Consider the following 19,733-nt stretch of genomic DNA (forward strand, 5'->3'; position numbering starts at 1 on the left):
CAGAGCGACAAAAGTCCTTCGCTGTGTTTACCCACTGATCGAAAATATGCTGGTACCGAAGGTCAGGTGTTTCATACGGTAAGATGTCAGACATCTACTCAGCAGTATACTGAGCCATTCGATATACGACATTATGGGAGAGCTTAATCAACACAATGAGCGTTAGAGTTACCTTATTGAGAGATAACTACTTCGGAGCCAGTTTATTACACTATCGACTATCCTATGACCTATGAATCACTTGCAGTTCTTGGCAACTCGCTAGTGTAGACGCTCATTTTAACAGGGTTCTGAAGCAGATTGGTGACTCTCTATTGTTAACTTCTTAGCAGTTTGAAGGATTGTTGCGATTGTGACCATTGCATGGAAGCTATTCGACTCATGTGTCAAGAGAGTATGAATATTGGACGGTGGAAGAAGCGGGTTCAGGGGGTGGCTGGTGTTAGCGTAAGCTACAGGAAAACGCGGCTATGCTATGTGGGGGCGGGCGGGCTACCTGTTCAATTACGAGCGAAGCACAAAACAGTAACAAATGCCATGATTAGCTTCTTATCCAACATAACGACGTGATTGAAAAGGGCACGGAAAAGACGATTACCCGTATCACGTTGGCAATGCGCCGCATGACATACGCCGACGACCGACAACATGAGTCAAAATCCGCACTGCATGGCAATGAACACAACAGGTGCGGGGACAAGCTCGCAACTTGGGCACGGCAGCAAGATGACAATTGCTACCAAGAATACCAGTTGAGATGACCGTCACTTCGGTATTGCAAGAGAGATGGCAGCATAGCGACGCGGTTGCTATTCACAGTTTCGAATGACCAACGAACCCCGAAGCACTCCGGCGAACAGTGACTCCTTGAGGCCAACGAGGCTACCCAGTCCCCACGAGACCAGTGATACACATTCCCGCGACCGACCTGCACGCATCATGGCGATAGACGCATCCTACTCGACGATTCTCCGACCGGCAGCCCAGCAGCACTGCACGAGCCGTGCGAAAAGAGTTGACGAGCTACAAAAGGCCAGCGCATTGGTAGAGGAATAGAGCACCGGCGGTCGACACATACAATGCCAGAAGACAACACGGTTCCGCGCAAAGGGATCATCATGTTTGTGAATGGCCCAATTCTCCCCAACACTCCCTGTCTCAAGGCTTATACCCTGATCGAAAAAGCTGTCGCCCAAGTGATCGGCGTCGGCCACGGGGACGAATCGATCAAACAGGGCTTTCACCTGCGACAATCAGCCCGTGACCCTCTCTGGGATCTCTTTGGCAAGCTACAAAAGAAAAATAGGAACATTGTTCCCTCCTTGCTCTGCCCTGTGACGTTTGCCTTCTATGGAAACAAATGTTTGATAATATGAAAATGACGAGGTTATGTAGGTAGTAGAAGTAATAAATATACATCTGGCCACAGCACTCCTTTGCTCATTTCCATAGTCCCACCTTCGGCAATTTAACCCAGCAATTTCTGGTTTGTACCGATAGATCAAAGTGCTTACAGCCATCTTCCCACTTATCTCGATATCGACAAGGTAACCATAGCCGTCCTGAGGCAGTCTTCTCCAACAGCAACGGTCCTGCCACATGAACCCTCATTGTACTCCGACTGACGCCGAGTTGCTGCCCGGTTATCCAGAGCCAACTTCATCTCTGACCTGACGACTTCCAACATCCTGGTCTCGAGTAGCGACTGATCGGCCATGACGTAGCCAAATTCGTTGGGGCAGTGAAACAATGATGCAAATTCTTCATCAACCAGCTGCTCAATTCTCACATACGCGGGAACAGTCCCGAGTATATTACGAAACAATCGAGATACCCTCGCGGCGTACCTCTCCAGGGTAATAACCTCTCTGGAGCATTTCCTGAAGTCTCCCAAATATGTCGAGGACACAAAGTCTGACCTCAGAAATCGACAACTAGTAGAGTCAATATCTTGGCACAACTTGGTCAAAGGAACGAAAGCAACTGTGGCCTTTCGAGGGACCAAGTTCCAGCAGACGTATTCGTCACAGTTCGCTGCCCACTTATGTAGCTTCTTATCAACGGAAACCAAGTTGCTATAAGACGATTGATCAAGAAACTTCAGCATATCTCCCACCCGGAAGAGACATGCCGGTTCGGAGATGATCTGCCCAGTGTCAAAGATGGCCAGTCCCGGGAGTTTCCCATGTCCAGCTTTTTGGCCGACGCTGCATGTCCTCTGCGCTGTCCAGGAGAAATTAGCGCTAAGGGACACAAACTTCGACTGCTGTAGGCCAGTCTGAGTTTTGCCGAGGTGTCGACCAAGCTCCGCGAGTACAGATGCGGCTGTTATGCCTTCATCAATCATAAAATGATCGAGAGGACGTTTTCCCTCATTTTCATACTGCAGGTGTAAATCTGAACCAAATGTGTCGACGTAAGTTTTCTCAGAATCGTCAATAAGCCTTGGGCAAATGTGGCCATGTACGTGGGCTCGATAGAGATATTTCGGATATGGTTTGCGCTCGGCTTGTTCGTCCATAAAGTCAAGAACTGCGTTGGTTACCTAATCAGTCGGACTCTTGTTTATTCAATTGAGATAAAGCATTTTTATAGTAGCTTACGTTCTTCCATCACGCTCAGTGCGGGCTATACCAGGGAGTATCACTAGTTTTGTGTGAATGGTAGAATCTACGATGATTAAGACAGTGAAGATTTTCGAAATAGTAGAAAGTGGATATTAAAATGTAGACAGATGAGGGTTTCAAGAGAAAAGGTAGTGGATTCGATAAGTCGGAGTGGTTAGTATGATCGAATTTCATGTTCTTGCATCCAGAGTTTAATTTAGCCATAAAGAGAAGGGTGGCTGCAGTGTCTGCCACGTCCCAGGCCGTCCCGCAGACTCTGCAGCAACGTTTGCCTTGGCCATGCAAGATGCTAGACATAGCGCGGCATTCTGATAAGAGAAAATTTATATGTCAGGACTCCTGATTCGCTGGGCAACTGAATCAATCCTGAGACCTGCCGACGTCGCGATATAGCGGTGTAGTCCCAACACCAAGTTGGCAAGGTCGGTCTGTAGTATTTCTGACGAGACACTCAATAGGGGCAAAACACCCTCTCAAGGGGTGAAGTCGTTAATGGAACAAGCACAAGGATGTTTCAGTGAGCGCGGAAGGTGACATTGGTCACTTGAAGCAGCCTGTCTGCATTATAGTCAGCCAACGATTTCCATTGTAGACGATTTAGACCAGTCTAACGGGTCGGATACCTGGCAGAGCTCAAGTCCTTAACAGGTCGTATTTATTGCCCACATTGTCTTCATTGAAAAAGTGAAAGGTTGGCGGGGATTGGCAATGCTTCAAGACTGTATGAGTCTCTCAAATCATGATCGGTGGCTTTTGCTAGCGTCGTGAGCCTGTAGCTCTAGGTGACGTGGTCCGATACAGATGCAAATAACTGAGGGGTACAATAAGCACATGCTACTATGCGGCTACTCGAGACAGCAGCCGGACACGTTTCGGCTGCTTGTCGTGGTCCGGACTGAACTAGCCCAAACCAAAGAGCCACAGAAGCATTCTGCTAGGTACTAGACACACATCGCGAGCGGTAGGTACATTCGCGCACGTCGATCCTAGCTTCCAGGGGACTCAGGTCAATGATTATTCTGCCCTAACGCTCGCTGCTGGCCTCTGCCACATTCCCCTAGGGGTATCCGGATGCGTGGTTGTATGGCATGGTCCGGCGAATTGGCGTCGATCATGTCGACTCAACCACGGCAGTGCCGTCCCAGAATGGGGGAAACGGTGTAAAGCTGTCACAGGCAGGTTGTCCAAGAGGGTCTGTGCAGAATGCAGCGAGGCGCATTCTCTATACAAAGGACGAAGAAGGGTACGTATGGCTTCCCGATAGTGAGGACACGACTTGGCTGCGTGGAGTTATTCTAAACGTCAAATATCACAAACACACAGAATGCTGGACCTATATAGTCGACGCATTATAATACTCCCCTTTTGGACGAAGCATATAATCTACTAACTCTCTTTGTGGGCAGGTTCTTAGATCTCTTAACCGCGACTGAAGCCAATGTTGCTCTTGTTGGCCCGGGCTAAAAGAGTAGTTCTTGCAATTCTACATATGCTTCCATTCATGGACCTTCTTACCAACGTTCGATCTGTTTCTGCCTTACGCTCTTTTCTTTATAGGTACGTACCGTATAAAGCATTATAACCTGTCGAAGCTGGCCGAATCCTAACTTTCTCATTAGGCCATTCACATCAATTTGGTCATCATCGTGAGGTTCTCAAGATGTTGGCAAACCTACTCAAGCACTTACTGGCGTGCTCACTTCTGCGCACTTCACTTAGCATTTCTCCTTTGGACAAACGGGTAGATGGCTACGAAAATTCTGCCTATTTTGCGAATTGGTTGGTACTATGATTCTCATTCAAAGTTTTCGCGCTAACGGATGCTGGAATAGGGGTATCTATGCAAGGAATTATTGGCCTCAGCAGTTGCCCGCGGATGTAGTGACAAATATATACTATGCATTCGCAAACTTTCAAGACGACGGGACAGTGTAAGTAAGGTACATTCTAAGTCGCCTTCTCTAATGCCCTTCAGGTTCTCTTCCGATCCCTGGGCGGACATCCAGATAAACTGGTCTGATGCTTGTAAGCTTATATAGTACCTAGCTGCCTCTTAAAAAACATACTGAGCCCCCCAAAGCAACGCCAACCTCTGCAAGCCATGCATACGGCTGCGTTCAGCAGCTTTATCTCCTCAAAAAGGCCCACCGGAATGCCAAAGTTCATCTATCAATTGGAGGGTGGACATATAGTCTGAACGGGCGGTTCGCCTCAGCTGTATCGACAGAGCCGAAGCGCATTCAGTTTGCTAAATCTTCGGTATCACTGATGAAGGATTGGGGCTTTGATGGAATTGACATTGATTGGGAATATCCTGCGAACGCCAATGAGGCAGCAGACTTTCTAGCATTGTTGAAGGCAGTAAGAGCCGAACTGAACGACTACGCCGCCCGGTCCGTGCCGGGGTACCATTTTCACCTGACGGCTGCGATGCCGGCCGGTCCTGACAAGTACACCAAGCTGCCGCTGTTCGACATGGCTCAGATAGTGGACGCGTTCAACCTCATGGCTTATGATTACGCGGGCTCTTTCTCCCCATTGAGTGCGCACCAGGCCAACCTTTATCCCAACTCAGGGAACCTGGGATCTACTCCCTTCTCCACGGATGCAGCGATTACTGGATACCTTGCTGCCGGCGTCCCGAGGTATAAGATCATTCTGGGTATGCCCTTATTCGGACGTGCATTTGAAAACACTTCTGGCCTTGGGAAACCTTATTCCGGCATCGGTAAGGGGTCTTGGGAGAACGGAGTTTGGGATTATAAAGCCTTGCCCCGTTCTCACCTAGACGCACAGGAAGATATCATCGCTGGGGCCACGTACGAATACGACAATAACAGCCTGCAGCTGATATCTTACGACACGCCTGGTATGGTCAAGGCGAAGATAGACTACTTGAGGTCCAAAGGCTTAGGAGGAGCCATGTTTTGGGAGGCTAGTGGGGACCGGAACGACGCTGAGAGCCTCATTCGAACAAGCTACTTGTCACTCGGTGCGCTTAGACAGAGCCAGAACAATCTGCAGTATCCGGACAGTACATATGCAAATATTGCTGCTGGCATGCCCTGATCGGGAGGAGCCAAGATACACGTGGTAGACTGCTACATACCAAAGCCAAAGGTTTATGACCCTTCAAAAATGACAGTTAAATTGTGTCGAATAATAATCAAGGTATTATCCCATCAAGAGCCCCATCAAAATAGAACCGCTAGCATAAGAGTGTTAGAATTCTCGGGCCGTGAGCCGTTTACACCATTCCCTCCAGTAGCTTCCCACTAAATTTACCGCGTCGATGTTCTCTTCCGGCTCCCAGGTGTATCTCTGTTCGAGAGGCCAGTCGCCTGCCCACATAACTAGGTATTCAGTGGATTCGTCACCGGAGTCGTCAATAATGCGGTGAGAAACTAACAACTCTACGTCGTATGTTTCGCCGTTAGCATTAGGAGGGAGCCTCTCAGGTTGCGGTCGTAGCTTTACGCCGAGAATGTTAGCTTCCTGAAGTGTGGCCGGCATATGCCTTTTTCGTTTTGCGGGCCTCGGTCCAGGTCGAGGTAGTTGTGGAGGTTTCCTTTTGGGGAACTCGGCCTTATCCTTCCATTGGTAGGTAGTGATCGTAGGCATAGAGGTTCCGTGCTTTGCATTCTGCGAAGGGCTATGTCCAGTTGAAGCGTTTGCACCGCCAAGCAGGGGCAAAGCAGCAGCTTTCTTGTTGTTTTGAACGTTGATCATCTTATACAGTCCGTGTACGGTTGGGCCGCCTTCTTCAACCGTGCCGGTCATAGCGTTAGCCAAAGTATGGAAACTAGGCTTTGCTAATGGGGTTTCCGTAGCGTGTATAGAAATTACAACATCAAGATGAGCCGAGCTTCTGTTGAGATCTGTGCCGATGACGTGGTGGTGCTTTGTGTCTTGACTCGATGATGGCTTGGACCTATGAGGAGTTCTTTTGGCCGGTGAAAGATCGGCTGATATTGTGAAGGCATATCAGCAGGTTGCACAAAATCGTAAGAAGAGCCTTACCTTGATATGGTTGCGTGCTATCAAAAGTATGGTTCGATTGTTTCATACCGTAGGCAGGGTCTGCGTGTTCTCCGTCGGCTTTTGGTCTGTAGAAAGGACCGTTAGGGGGGTTACGAAGATATGTAACCTGTGGACCCGTTGGGCTTCTATTCCCAATCCCAACGAAGGCGGTCTTAAATGCTTCTGTTTTAGCTTTTGCCATTTTATAGGTCTCTGGGCCTTTGGTCGGCTGGAATTGAAAGCTCATCATGGAGTGTTGCGAGACCTGGAAGCAAATAGAAAAAAGGTAAAGAAATGGTTAACGGGACGCGCGAGGGAGGGACCTTTTTATATTGAATATTCGTTTCAACTTTTAGACTACCCTTGTCGAGGGCTGGCCGCAGTTGTTACCAGCAACTTTTAGTGGATTGAGGTAACCCATGTTTCTTTGTGGCGAATAGACGTTTTGGAAGACTGTTAATTGGTTTGTGCTAACGCTGATCCGCGGTTTCCACCTCCAATATGTTGTATTATAAAGCACGGGAAGTGCTGAGGGAAGCATAGGACCATGCGAACACCAGCTCGTACATAATTTATACTTTGTCATCGAGCGAGTGAGGTATCAAATTGAACAACAACATCAATTACAAGACAATAATACTGTGTACCGCTTCATTAATAAATATTTATACTGTCTTCCAAATTAGTGTAGTTGGTGGTCTTAGTTGCATCCTACCCAAGTCGTTTGACCCAGCTCCGTATCCCACGATCGCAGCTTCGCACGTAATCGATGTCCAGGGTCGAAGACCGGACACTTGCAAGGAGGTGCCCTAAGATAGGACTCGCGTACTTATATCCTTGCTTGGATGCTCTATTATTACTAGTGCCAAAGCAATGTATTTCCATGGGTACTATTTAGGGAACTTTATGCTAGCTCCGGTACGTTGATCCGACTGGTCGTCAAGGGGAGGCAAGTGAGGGTGTGTTATCTTCTCGGGTACGGCGTCTAACCGGTTGCCTCTATGAGGAAAAGGAGGTAATGCAGGCTCTGACCCTTGCTTAGGTTGACCACCATCACAGAATTCGAGGATATCCTCTTTGATTGGTCTGCAGCGGGCGACAAGGGAAACGGTGGGACGACGTCCTGCCCCCCGCTGATCTCGTCACCATCGGGGAAGTCTTCCTCCTCGACCTCTCGAGTCGAGGGTTGGCGCAGGGAAAAGAAGACCCTGAGGGACTATTGTCAGAAAAATGAATTTGAATATTGGAGGTTGTAATCACTGCATTGTATTGACCGTTTTAATTGGCCCCCTAGTAAGATGATAGTTCTTGTCATATCGAACCTATTCCCCGGCCGTCCACCTTTGGACTGTACATGACAAGTAACGTAGCGGTTTAGATGCGGGTGTAGCAACAGATTGGATCCCTATGGAGCCAGTGCTGTTCGATCCTTCGGGATTTTGCCGTTCCTTTCCTTGCTAGTATTTAATGCATTCTGCTTTCCCGGAACAGTACAGTTTCCGACGTCGCCTTTTGGGTTGCTGGAAGGAGGGTTGCGGATGGCAATCAAAAGGTTGTAGTTTGTTTTGCTCGTGTCTATTAGGATGGATACCGTTAGGCGTGGCATGTTATTATCTTTGTTGCTGTCGCGATTCTCTCAAATCTCATTTCCATTGAAAGGTGGAATGGTAAATGGGTAGCAATGGTAACAACAACGTTCTTTTCTCCTGGTAAATCAGGCCGTGGCTAAATTAGTTATCTGTAGGAGGGCGAAAAGAATACTCTACCGTTCGGAGCCCCTAGTTACATCTCTGCCCATCCATATTTGGCGATGGCCCTTGTAAGCCAGGGTTCCGCATACATAGAGATACTTCGTAGTTATAATGAGGAGGTTTGTTACTATACATGATAAATTCGTGAACGTCAATTTCCCGTTCCCCTCCGATTGTCGAGTGGGTGCGGAAACCATTACCGAGGTTCTTGCTCGGTAACTCTCCAGCGCTCATTATTGACCCATATGCGCTGCAGTGCCTCGACTAACCTTCTTCTTTTTTCGAAGAGGTTCTTCATGCACACACGTAACCAACCTGTCAAGTATTGCGTTTCGTGACGTGTCTTACAGAGAAGTTGGGGGCAATGCCAGACCGCCCAATCTATCAAGGTCAAAGATGCAAGGAGCTGCCCTTACGAGCCACCAAGCATTTGGGTTACATTAGTACGTCGTGGCTCCTAATCATGAAATGCCATTGCCTTAGCGCTGGACATGCATGTCCGGCTTCTTGAGCACACCAAAATTCTAGTGTACCTACGTGGTGGCGATAAACAAAGATACCTAAGAACTATGCACTACGTACGATACGTACCACATTATTGACCAAGGGAACTGGCATGTCGCCTTGGTAAGCAGCGGCTCCCACATATTCCCCCACATATTACTGAATGATCTGCTACCCAACCCTTTTTCACGCGTCCCTTTTCAATAATACATCCTCTGACAGCAGCTCTCGACTCACTATGCCGTTGCGTTACTGACACTGTTCAAGCTCATCGCTGGCATGATTTCACGATTACCGAAAAGCAAATAAGTTGTCCGATCTTTGCTATGTCTGCATGCCAATTGTAGTGGTGGCCAGACCCCCGTCTCTCTTTTTGGTAGCTTCGCAAATAAATGCGACAGCGACAAAGAGATGAACCAGACTCGAAATTCTCGAACTCAACGCATTTTTGGCAACACATCATGGAAAAATCAGACAATCATCCATCCCATCCCGCTGCCGATCAGAACATCCGCCAGATACGACCACTCAAGAAGGAGGATGGTGAACCGCTCTGGAGGAAAGACATCCAGTACGACTTCCTCCGCGCCGTCTTCGACGACGAGTGCAAGGTCTTCACCAACAGCTACGACATCACACAGAGGGAAAAGCAGACCTTTGCCAGATTATACATTGACGCAATGGCTAGGAGCAGCAAGACGAGCAAAGTCCTTGGCGACAAACTCCTTAATGACTGGGAGGCCGCGAAGAGCATGGCCATGGTCTGTCTATTGGTCAATATTGGTCGTATAAATACCACCTTAAACTGTAAGTCGTCATCCTCTTCGCCCTTTACTCCCCACTGCCTGCATACTTTTACTAAGCCCACTGTATACTACCAGTCTTTCCAGAGATGCGAGCCCAGCTTCGCACTTACCATGCCATCCCCTCTATCCAGGTCTATCAGGACACCACTGCATACAAACAACTGCAGGATGCTCCTCGCCTAAAAACTATCCTCAAGGGCGTAGCCGAAAACGGACCTGGGCTTCGCAATCTTTATGACTTCAGATATCTTAAGGTCCCGCGAACAAATCCGGTCAATCTGATATTCCTCCTCTGTCAACAGGCATCACACATCGCTGGACTACACTTTCCAAATGATAGTGGTTTCCATGACTTGGTTATGAAGACTAACCTCACCAGCTGCTCTCGTGCCAATGCTTTTCTGTGGCTAATGTGGCTCTATCTCGAATCCGATTTTACAGAGGAGGGATGTGATGAGAACCCATTTGGTGTCGGCGTAGTGTACGACGAGGATTTGTCAGTCCAAGGGGTGCCTAAATTGATCCCTATGTTAACCGAGGAGGAAGACAAGGAAAATGTCGATCCTCAAATAGAAATCGACTTTGGCCGCGAGAAACAAGCCCACCGAGCCAATATAATTACCGCCGACGCTCAATATGCTCAAGATCACCAACCAAGAGAGCGTGCTGCAGCGCGAGGCAAACCAATTGGCGAGGGCGGGCCTTCTGACGCGATACTGTTGCGCATCAGACCTTCCAACCACGAGACCCACCTTGATAGACTGATATCGAATCCGCCGCCCAGGGCACTAGCTCGTCCAGTAGATACCGGTGCCAGTACACGAGGAGCAGGATCCCTCAATCATGTGCATGATGCATACTCTCCCGCCACGCCTGAGCCTGCAGTACTCGATGGCGTAGTGCCACGTAAGCCGCAGCCGCTTACTACTCACCAGCTTGCCGTAGAGCACAGCCGAAACCAACGTGTTGAGTACATCTTAGATCGAGGATTACGAAAGGCCCACCGCAAAGTTCGTAAACTGCGGCGGCAGGAGGGAGCCATCATTCGCGTAATACACCGCCTCGATACCATGGCGGATCCCTTTGTCGACAGCGATGAGGAGGAAGCTATGGAGAAATCAGTACCATACCGCGGTTGGGGACTCGGTGGGATTTGTCAGTTGACATCGGAAGCTGACGATTACGGCGAGGAGACTATGTCTTACGCCTCGGCTTTCCGACGCTTAGGTCGGCGCCTTTCGCGCTGGAAAGCCCCTGCATGCTCCAACCGCGGTGTGGTGCGACATTTCAGAACGCACCACGCGCGTGATGGTGACACACCGGGCGCGAACAGAGAATATTCTGAGAGAAGCGAGCGAGCCGAGTTCAGCGACAAAGAAAAGTCTCGTACGAATGGCACGGTTAATGGTGAGGCCACTATGGAAGACGTGGACGACCTTGAAGGCATGGATAAGGGGCTTCTTGGCCTTGCTCACGCGGGGTAGTCATCCTAACCCCAGAAGCCAATGACAAGACGAATCCCCTTTTGATTCTTAAGTACCTCAAGCAGGTTGAGCGACCCGTATCCAGTGTTCCTGTAGCTGCAACAGACTGCATAGTCAATGGAGTGGTCACTCCGTTGCTAGCCGTACTGCGGTATCATATCGACGGGCTGTCAACGACTGTGCGGAAATGCAATGAGAAGATCGAAAAGGCCAATGTGCAGTAGGAAGTAGAGGATAGTAACAGAGTGGAATGATGAGTGAAGTACTACATGGACGTCGTACAACAACGTTAGAACCATGACAAAAGAGGCTTTGTTCGTAGTCTCCAATTATACATTTTTTTGACGTATTCGCAATGGAACCATAATTATCCAGTAATATATGGTACTGTCTTTTTCTGCTTAAGCTCGAAGAGTCTCACAGGCTGTTCCCATGGGAACAACAGGGCTGCAGGATTGGGGTTACAATGCGCGCATGCTACTATTTCATAACATGGGAGGATAACCAGATGCGTTTCGGCTGCCTGTCGTGGACGTGGCCAGAGCAGCCTAACCACAGAGCCACAGAAGCATTTCGGCAGGTTACTAGGGACTACCTTCACCTGATGCAAAATGGCTCTTTCCCCATTTTGTCCAATGCTGCTCCCTGCGGTAGTACCGGCGCTTGCCGTGGCACAACGACCGACAGTGGCACAGAAGCAGGAGGAACACATTACAGTCACTAGCGAAACCTACGTCCTCTTTCCACCTGGTGTTTTTAATGAGCTGAGGAAGAGCCAGGCCCGATGCATAGACTGTCCATGTGCCTATCTACACCATATCAGATATCATATCTTATTGCCCACCATGCAGTGCACCATGAATCTCTAGTCCATTGAGCATGGAACACCCAGACTACATAAGCAATAACTAGTAGATATGTATATCTCAGATATCCCCTCCACATCTATTCTCTGAAATATATACTAAATCACCGTAGCGCACAAGTCCGCATGGATATAACGCAATCTTTTATGGCACGCCGTTCACACAACACAACAATACCCACGAGGAGACATAGCCCGTTATTCTCCCAAGATACTAGCTCAACTATGTCGGAGACGCAGGAAACCGACCTCCGGCTTCCCGAGGAATGGGAGGCGCAGGAAATCCTGGACGAGAAAGTCATTGGCGAGAAGTCGTACTACTTGATCAGCTGGAAACCCACTCTCGTGCCTAAAACGGAAGTAAGCACAACGCTGCTTCAAACGTGGCGGGACGAGATGGACAATTTGGTTCTTCCCAACCATGATTCTGTCTTGGAAAGCCATGTGGTGTTGCAACGGTGTGATCAGTGGCTGGGTACCATCATCGGAGAAGAAGTGGTGGACGGTGCGACTCACTATAGGGTCCAATGGGAGCCAACCTTCGAACCTGATAGCAATCTGGTGGAGATGGCGGAGCTGCTCCAGGAGTGGAGGCTGAAGTTTCGAACGCGGAGTGGACGATTGTACACGGAAAGGAGCAGAGTGGGGACCCGCAGGAAGTCCTGTCGTGGTCGAAGCCCAAAGCGACGGAACGAGAACAGCACCCTGGAGTAGACGTCTTCCGCGACAGAGCGGACTCTGGGGACAGTGATGCTGCGGACTCTATGAAGCAGTCGCTTGACATGTCGTCTTTGCCGCCCGACAGCAGCGTCAAGAGGCTAGCCCAGGCTTGTATAGCTGTGCCGCGTGTCAACGTCATTTAATAACTTGCACAAGAGTGCTAGACATACCAGCCCAGATCTGAACAACAAAGTACCAAATGCTATTTCCCTGCTCCCACACTAAATAAACATGGCTCGTCCCAAGCCACAGTCTGCCATAGCCTCGACCAAGCTGGCTTCATAAGGAGCCAGTCGAGATCGGCACCAGATTAATGGGCATGGAGGACTCTAAAGTGGCAGTCCTCGGCACAAAGTGCTGTCTGAACATCGAGCCTACAGTCAGGCAAGTAGTCGTCAGGTCGTACGTGGCGCATGTTATTGATGTGATCTGCAGGATTAGCCCAGTCCTCTAAACATCAGCTACATACATACCAGAAGCTCTTCAGTCGTACCCTGGCCCGAGTAGCCTAGCATGTTGGCGCCAAAGGCGAGAACTCGAAGCACGTTGTGGGCAGCTATATACGACCGGCGCTGCGACATATCCTGGGCTACCCGAAGCCACTCCCAGACTAGCCAAAGTCGAAATAAAGTCGTCGCTATTCGACGCAGAGTCCCACTCCAGGATACTAAGAACACTTCAGAGACAACACCAACTGCGAAGCACAAGCAGGCTCCCAGGGAAATGCAAGCGAGAGGCAGAGGTGCGAATGGCCGTTGTCCGGGGCTCCATGTCCCTCCTGCGAGGAGAGACTTTTGCTTGTTAGGAAGCCATAACTAGAATATTTCGGGACAAAACCTACCTCCCGGAGCATACTCCATAGTGAGAGTGTCATCAACAAGTAACGAAAGCAGGAAGCATATCCTTGCCAGGATAGGGCCAAAAGGGCCGTCGACGCGGATGTTCCAACAATTGTTATGAAAATAAAGTAGGCCATGAATGTATACCGGTAACGTACATTGAGCGGCGTCGGTGTAGAGACCTCATCCCGTGAAGTATTCTGAACAGCATAGCAGTTCCAGAGTGTAGTCAGGACTTCGATGAATAGCGCTCCGCTGGCGATGGCAAGTCTAGAATTGTTTGGCTCCATGAGATGCTGGTATCAGTACTACAGAGAAGGGACGGTAACGAGCGAGCGTGATATAGGTAAAGGTTAGAACGCTGTACGATGCAGGCCAGAAACATGGGGCTACATGGTCTTTATATCTATCAGTAGCCATCGAAACATCATTGGGTCTTCTCGCCCCGTATTATTGACCACTCAATGAATTCGCCGACACCCAGCAGCGTCATCCCAGTGAGCAGGACACTCAGTAATTATAGTCTGAATGAAATATCTTTGTACAACCAACATCCTCGACTGCTCGCAAAGATAGCTGACTGTTAGCGATCCGATTATCAGGCGTTGAAAGTGGCTGCAATCGAACCCCTTGATCAGGCTGTTGGCCACGACTTGGTCTTTAGGATCTGCTAGGCCAAGGTTCATAAAGCCGGCTATATTTCCATGTTTCCTTTTGCTGCCTCGTTTGTTTGAAGGCTTCGGTCTCTTGTTAGACGTATCCTAATGGCCATGCTCACTCAGTGATGTTTCTCGCAGTCCTGCATAGAACATATCATGACGGGCTTACTTCGCAAGGGGGTTTTACTGGTCCTACGACACCGCGGATTTCCTGTACATGCTATACTCCGGACAGCTGCCGCCAATGATTGTAAGAGATCGCAGCATGTCATACGAACCTGGCGACTGACATCTCACAGCATCCCTTCTTCCACAAATCAAAGTTCTCTGCTTACTTGTAGGGCGTTGTTCGCACGGCTGCGCGTGAAGCGCTGGGGAGGTTGGAGTGTATTCGGTACCGTTGGTGACAGTTCTGTCGCCGTCGACAACAGGGCTGTCACCATCGACAACTATTCTCCTGAGGACGATTCTTCTTCCAATATTTGTATTGTAAGTACCGCCTTCATTGCAATATGCAGCTACAGTCGTCTGGTACATAACTAAAGCAGAAATATACGTAGAATATCAACGTGACCGTGGATAGTGGAGGGCGTAAGAGGCCCCGTTGCCCTTGCCTCACAAGCACTGGCGCCAATGGTCTTATAATGAGCACAATAGCGACGAGTGCTTCGTATGTATATCTCAAGCATTTAGGCCATGAAAACGATTGCTAACTGAATTATGTTAGAACAGACAGATGTAAGAGGCACTTACAAGGTATTCGCTCGAGGCCTTCGTTATTACTTCATAATATATCAATCGTTTCTTAAGGGGGAAGATAGTATTGATCCACAAGGCTGAAACGGATGGCATAAAAGGAGGCAGTGCTGAGACTTAACTATTTTATCGTGGAAAGTGCCTTTTTTCTATTTCTCCCATCGAATGCTCATACTCTTTGGTTTCCATGCTCTGGTAATAGGCCTCTACGGCGCGTTCAATAAGATTCTCCTTCTGATATATCCTTGCCTTTTGCGCGCCCTTGCGGCATAAGCAAATGGGTTCCTAAGCTTCCAAGTGCGACCATTCTGGAACGGCCTTTAGCTTTTGCCACATGTAATGCTCAAGCTTGTTGGCGCTTTTAGTGTAAGGTGTGGTCCCGATGTTGTATTTACGGCAGTTGTCAAAGATGAGCTGGGCATCCTCGATGAAGGCCTCCGGCGTCTCGTGCAAGTTGGTTGGCTGAAATCTTGATGACATGATGAGCTCGAGTTGGGTGAAAGTTGCCAGGGCAGCTGCTGATCTGGTTCCAGGACCCATGTTGGCGTTGGTAACTTCTTCTCTTTGGCGAGGATAAGTTCTTGCGCAGCAGGAAGATGGGCAGTTGGCCCTAATGGCGCGGGGTCGCGAACGCCTCTTGCAACACAGAATTGACAGTCACCTCAACTAGTATTCTTAGTAGCAATTGTTGTCATGTTGCCATGACCAATTCGGGAGCTTGTCCCCGCTCCTGTTGTGCTCGCTTCCGTGTATGTCGGATTTCGACTCATATCGTCGGTCGTCAGGCGTGCGCTGTGCATGTCGGCGGCGCGTTTCCGAAGAATCGCCCTTTACCCGGCTGCTCAGTTATGATGGACAAGAAGTGAGCCATAGCATGTGTCGCTGTTTCGAGTCTGCTTGCAATTGAACTAGTGGCCCGCCCCACGTAGCACAGACGCTTTCTCCTGTGGCTGACGAGACCAGCCACCCCCTTTTCCCACTTCTTCCACCTCCCTCCAATGTTCATATGCTTTTGGCTGAGTTGAATAATAGCTTCCATGCAGCGGTCGCAAAAAATTGATTTGTCTGTTTGTTGTTGTTTTTCTTTTTTCGTATCGGGGAGCGAACGCAGCTCAGACAACCGAGGCCGCGAAGAAAGAGACGACTTGACTGTCCGGAATTCCCCCCGACCCTTCCTCTTGGAGCTGCACCTGCCCCTCATCTAAACAACGGAACATGCACCTGGTTGGGATCGAGCAAAACGGAAAGCGGATACAATTCCATCGAAATGGATGTATGCTGCAATCATTACAGCCACATGGAAAATCTGGTGACTTGCGCCGCAGATGTCGAACAGCCGAGGTGCCCATCTCTCAGGAATCCTAGCCGCGTAGATGGCAGCGCCCACGAGATTTGACGTCGCCATCCAGCCCATCCAAACCAACGACATGCGCGATTTTTGCACAGCCCAGCCGTAAACCAGAAGTCCGTGCACGACGTAAATAATAGAGCTCAGTCCAAAGCCAGCGTAGAAACAAGCCCGCCAGCTGCGGAACTTTGGCGAAGCAAAGTGCGGATCAAGCGTAAGAATAGCACAAGTCAGCGCGGTACCACTGGTAGAGGACCAATAAAGCAAGCGCAGGCTTTCGTTACAGAAGAATCCATAGTAGATAGTTGGGATTCCAGCTCCCCACATCAATATGAGAATCCCTAGATAGTCGAGCTTATTGCAGAACGACATTAGGGGATGGCTGTGGTTCCATAGGATATGGAAGGTTGCAGAAAAGAGAAAACAAACCGCCACTCCCAGACAGTACGTAGACACAACGACCAAGTCGACTACCTGCCTATTGGCCTGGGATTTGTAAACGACTTGGTGAAAATATACAGACAGCGCAATGAAAACGGCTGCACCGATAAGGTGCGAATAAGCGTTGACTGTCTGGTTATGGAGGTAGAAGAGGCTTGTGAGTGACCTCCAAACAGAGCCGGAAGTGGGCCTGTAGCCCGATAGAATGTATTCGTTGTCTTGTTGCCACGAAGGAATCTTGTGGAAGAGCAGCAGCCGGGACGGCGTGTACCATGGCTGAGATCCCTCACTATTGCTGTTGGAGGGATCTCCGATGGGAGATACCGATTGCTCTGATCCGAGAGATCGGGATCGTGAGCGTGAGTGGGGGTATGGGCGGTGATACATTGAATCTATAAGCTACACAAAGTATAATGCAAAGAATATATTTAAAGTTGCGTTATTAGGTGCGCGCGAGGCTAAAATTAGAACACTACTTATTAAGGCTTCAGATAATGAAGCCCTTTTACCTTCCTAATATCGTATCAGAAGGGTGGTATTTTCCACAAGGAAAAAGCGGAAACAAAAATGACAGTAAAGAAACGATAGAAAAGTCGTACAGCCGGCGTTGGGAGCCTTTGTCCGCTGTACAGATACCCCGATCTACCTCATTGGCAAGAATCCTAGATTGAAATCCGGACGCTGAACCTGGATTTTACAGTAATTATAACATATCTTTCGTTATTGGTCACTAGCGTAGAGCCGGTTCGCGAGCCGCGTCATTTTAGAACAAACTGCCCAATCCTCCTAAACTGCGCAAGAACAACAGCAGCATTTGGGCAGAATTCCGTATTAGAGGCCATATACGGCACATCAGGAGCGGCGAATATCGGTCACTGTCGGTTATGGCGCCACATAGCCCCCGTACTGCATCTTCGTCGCCCTGCCGCGCGATGACGACGAAAATATCTTGTGGTAATAAACAGTGATCCATTGTCAGCTTCGTGTGGACTGGCGAGTGATAAAGGAAGATTGCCTGTAAAATTCAAGTGGGAAGATTTCCCAACAACACGGACAGACTAGAAGAGACAGTGCTCTACTTATACTCGGCGGGTGCCTATGTGGCTTAGACAACGGAGTCCTGCAGCGCAGGGGATGATGCAGGCCTCATACTCGAGCCAGATTAGTGTACGCATATCATGAGGCCTTTATTAAGGATGGAGGAGGCCGTCTAGCCTTGGTGAAAATATGCAGCCGGGAAAGGGGCCTTGCCAATCACAGTCTCTCGCCCGAAGATAATATGATTACGTCGTTGGACGAGACCTCAGCAGCAATACGACGGGATTCTAGTGCGATGTCAAAAGCCGAATGCCAAGTCCGAGAGCTCTTAGTGAATCAAATTTCTACAGAGACATTGGATTATTTTCGCTTTTTGGTTCCTCCCCAACTTCTGCTTGAAGCGGAGGACCACATCGTGTTCTATCCGAGAGACGGTAGCTTGGACCTGCTTATACATTGGCGGCCTTTAAGCAGGAGCGTTTAGTTCGGTGGCTTCGTAAGAGAATCTAAGTTTGAGAGGCTTGGTTCGATTGACCCAACGGTTCTAGAATGAAGATGGTCATGCTATGGCAACGTTGCCACTGATAGATTTAGGAGCCTTAGGCAGCGTCGGCAGGCGGCTATGTTGCCTATCAAGAGACATGAGTCTCGCGTGGTCACACTCTCGAAGAGGACAGAAATGGGGATTAGACACACGGTACCAAGTTGACTTCCAAAATACCTAGAGGATGATTGACAGGAAAGCGCGGCTGTCCGTCATGCCGGCCAGGCCTGGCTGAATTTACCAGAGTCGCCACGGCCGACTGCAGCAAGGCAAATACGATTTCCCACCTATCCATATGCTTCCAAGCACCAGGGCCAATCCATAAAGCATGCGTAAGCCTAACTAGCCGTCAAGATCTTCTTAAGTATGGTCTAATATAAGTACGGCAGCCCGAAGCTCATCCGTATCTAGGTAAGTGTCCGTCTAGCGCTGTCTTTGTCGGGATGCCTCCTGCCTCAACTCAATCATCACTTTCGCAACAGTAGCCAGCTCCTCATGCACTTCCCCTTCGACAATGTCCCTTCCAAAGTGTTGCATCACCTTATCAGTGTGCCACTTCTTAGTCTCTGCATTGATCAGCATGAACTTCTTCTCAGCCGTATCTTCGCTGCTCATTGCTTTCTTAAAAAATTCAGAAACGCTGTCTCTATTCACGTCTTGCAACAGGCCGGATTTGACCGGCCAAGGAATATTTCTCCCCGTCATTTCCTATAAGTTTTGTTAGAGAGCACGTAAGACGGCGATTGGATAAACGAACCTGGCCTGGATGTATGGATTTGATATCAGCCCAACGCATGCGGTATCTACTCAAGGCTTCTGTCCATTCGGCAGCTGATTTCTGCTCCCTTTCCACTTGGGCGAGACGAAGTCTCTCACGAGCGCTCTCCCGCGCTTTCCGTATTTCCTCCGCCACTTTTCGTCTTTCCTCCTCCGCCGCCCTTCGTTGCTCTTCCTCTTTTTGCACCTTCTCTCGAATATGTTGATTGTCAGGTGTGTAATTTCCTGGACACTTCCGTTCCGCCTTGTCTTCGGGCATCCATTTTCCGTTATTTGGCGTAGAATAACAGCTCCAATATTGTTTGGAGGTTTTATTTGTTTGGCCTTGGGACTGGCCTGCGCCTGTCTCCCCCAAGGCTAACTTCCATCGTCGTACCGTGTCATCTATTTGTCCCTGGTGTAGGTGACACAGCGTGTGAATAGCTGCCGACTTCAAGCTGCGCGACGATGCAGCGGCTGCTGGCTTGATGTTGGCGAGGGTGCAGAGGATGTCGAAACCGTGCTTGAAGGACCCCACGGAATTCATGCATCTAGGGTTTCCAGAAGATTTATTA

General features: G+C 49.2%; 5 protein-coding genes across 5 annotated transcripts; 2 read left to right on the forward strand and 3 right to left on the reverse strand.

Annotated features, from left to right (window-relative positions):
• Positions 1-4,287: 4,287 nt before the first annotated feature.
• PG998_002951 (glycoside hydrolase family 18 protein) lies at positions 4,288-5,696 on the forward strand (the record flags this gene model as incomplete). The annotated part of the gene is made up of 4 exons (XM_066869769.1): positions 4,288-4,406; positions 4,460-4,558; positions 4,603-4,652; positions 4,708-5,696. The coding sequence occupies 4 exons, from the start codon at positions 4,288-4,290 to the stop codon at positions 5,694-5,696; spliced, it is 1,257 nt and encodes a 418-aa protein (XP_066733519.1).
• A 153-nt stretch (positions 5,697-5,849) lies between these two features.
• PG998_002952 (uncharacterized protein) lies at positions 5,850-6,849 on the reverse strand (the record flags this gene model as incomplete). Its single annotated transcript, XM_066869770.1, has 2 exons — positions 5,850-6,592; positions 6,648-6,849. 2 exons carry the CDS (start codon positions 6,847-6,849, stop codon positions 5,850-5,852), a joined length of 945 nt encoding a protein of 314 aa, XP_066733520.1.
• Positions 6,850-9,363: 2,514 nt separating this feature from the next.
• PG998_002953 (uncharacterized protein) lies at positions 9,364-11,192 on the forward strand (the record flags this gene model as incomplete). Its single annotated transcript, XM_066869771.1, has 2 exons — positions 9,364-9,709; positions 9,784-11,192. 2 exons carry the CDS (start codon positions 9,364-9,366, stop codon positions 11,190-11,192), a joined length of 1,755 nt encoding a protein of 584 aa, XP_066733521.1.
• A 1,864-nt stretch (positions 11,193-13,056) lies between these two features.
• On the reverse strand, positions 13,057-13,358 carry PG998_002954 (uncharacterized protein; the record flags this gene model as incomplete). Its single annotated transcript, XM_066869772.1, has 2 exons — positions 13,057-13,151; positions 13,247-13,358. 2 exons carry the CDS (start codon positions 13,356-13,358, stop codon positions 13,057-13,059), a joined length of 207 nt encoding a protein of 68 aa, XP_066733522.1.
• Positions 13,359-16,232: 2,874 nt separating this feature from the next.
• On the reverse strand, positions 16,233-17,207 carry PG998_002955 (uncharacterized protein; the record flags this gene model as incomplete). The annotated part of the gene is made up of 1 exon (XM_066869773.1): positions 16,233-17,207. One exon carries the CDS (start codon positions 17,205-17,207, stop codon positions 16,233-16,235), a length of 975 nt encoding a protein of 324 aa, XP_066733523.1.
• Between the last annotated feature and the right edge of the window lie 2,526 nt (positions 17,208-19,733).

The sequence above is a fragment of the Apiospora kogelbergensis genome, assembly GCF_038363985.1.
Source record: "Apiospora kogelbergensis strain CBS 113332 chromosome Unknown utg000002l_segment0_segment0, whole genome shotgun sequence".
Taxonomy (NCBI): domain Eukaryota; kingdom Fungi; phylum Ascomycota; class Sordariomycetes; order Amphisphaeriales; family Apiosporaceae; genus Apiospora; species Apiospora kogelbergensis.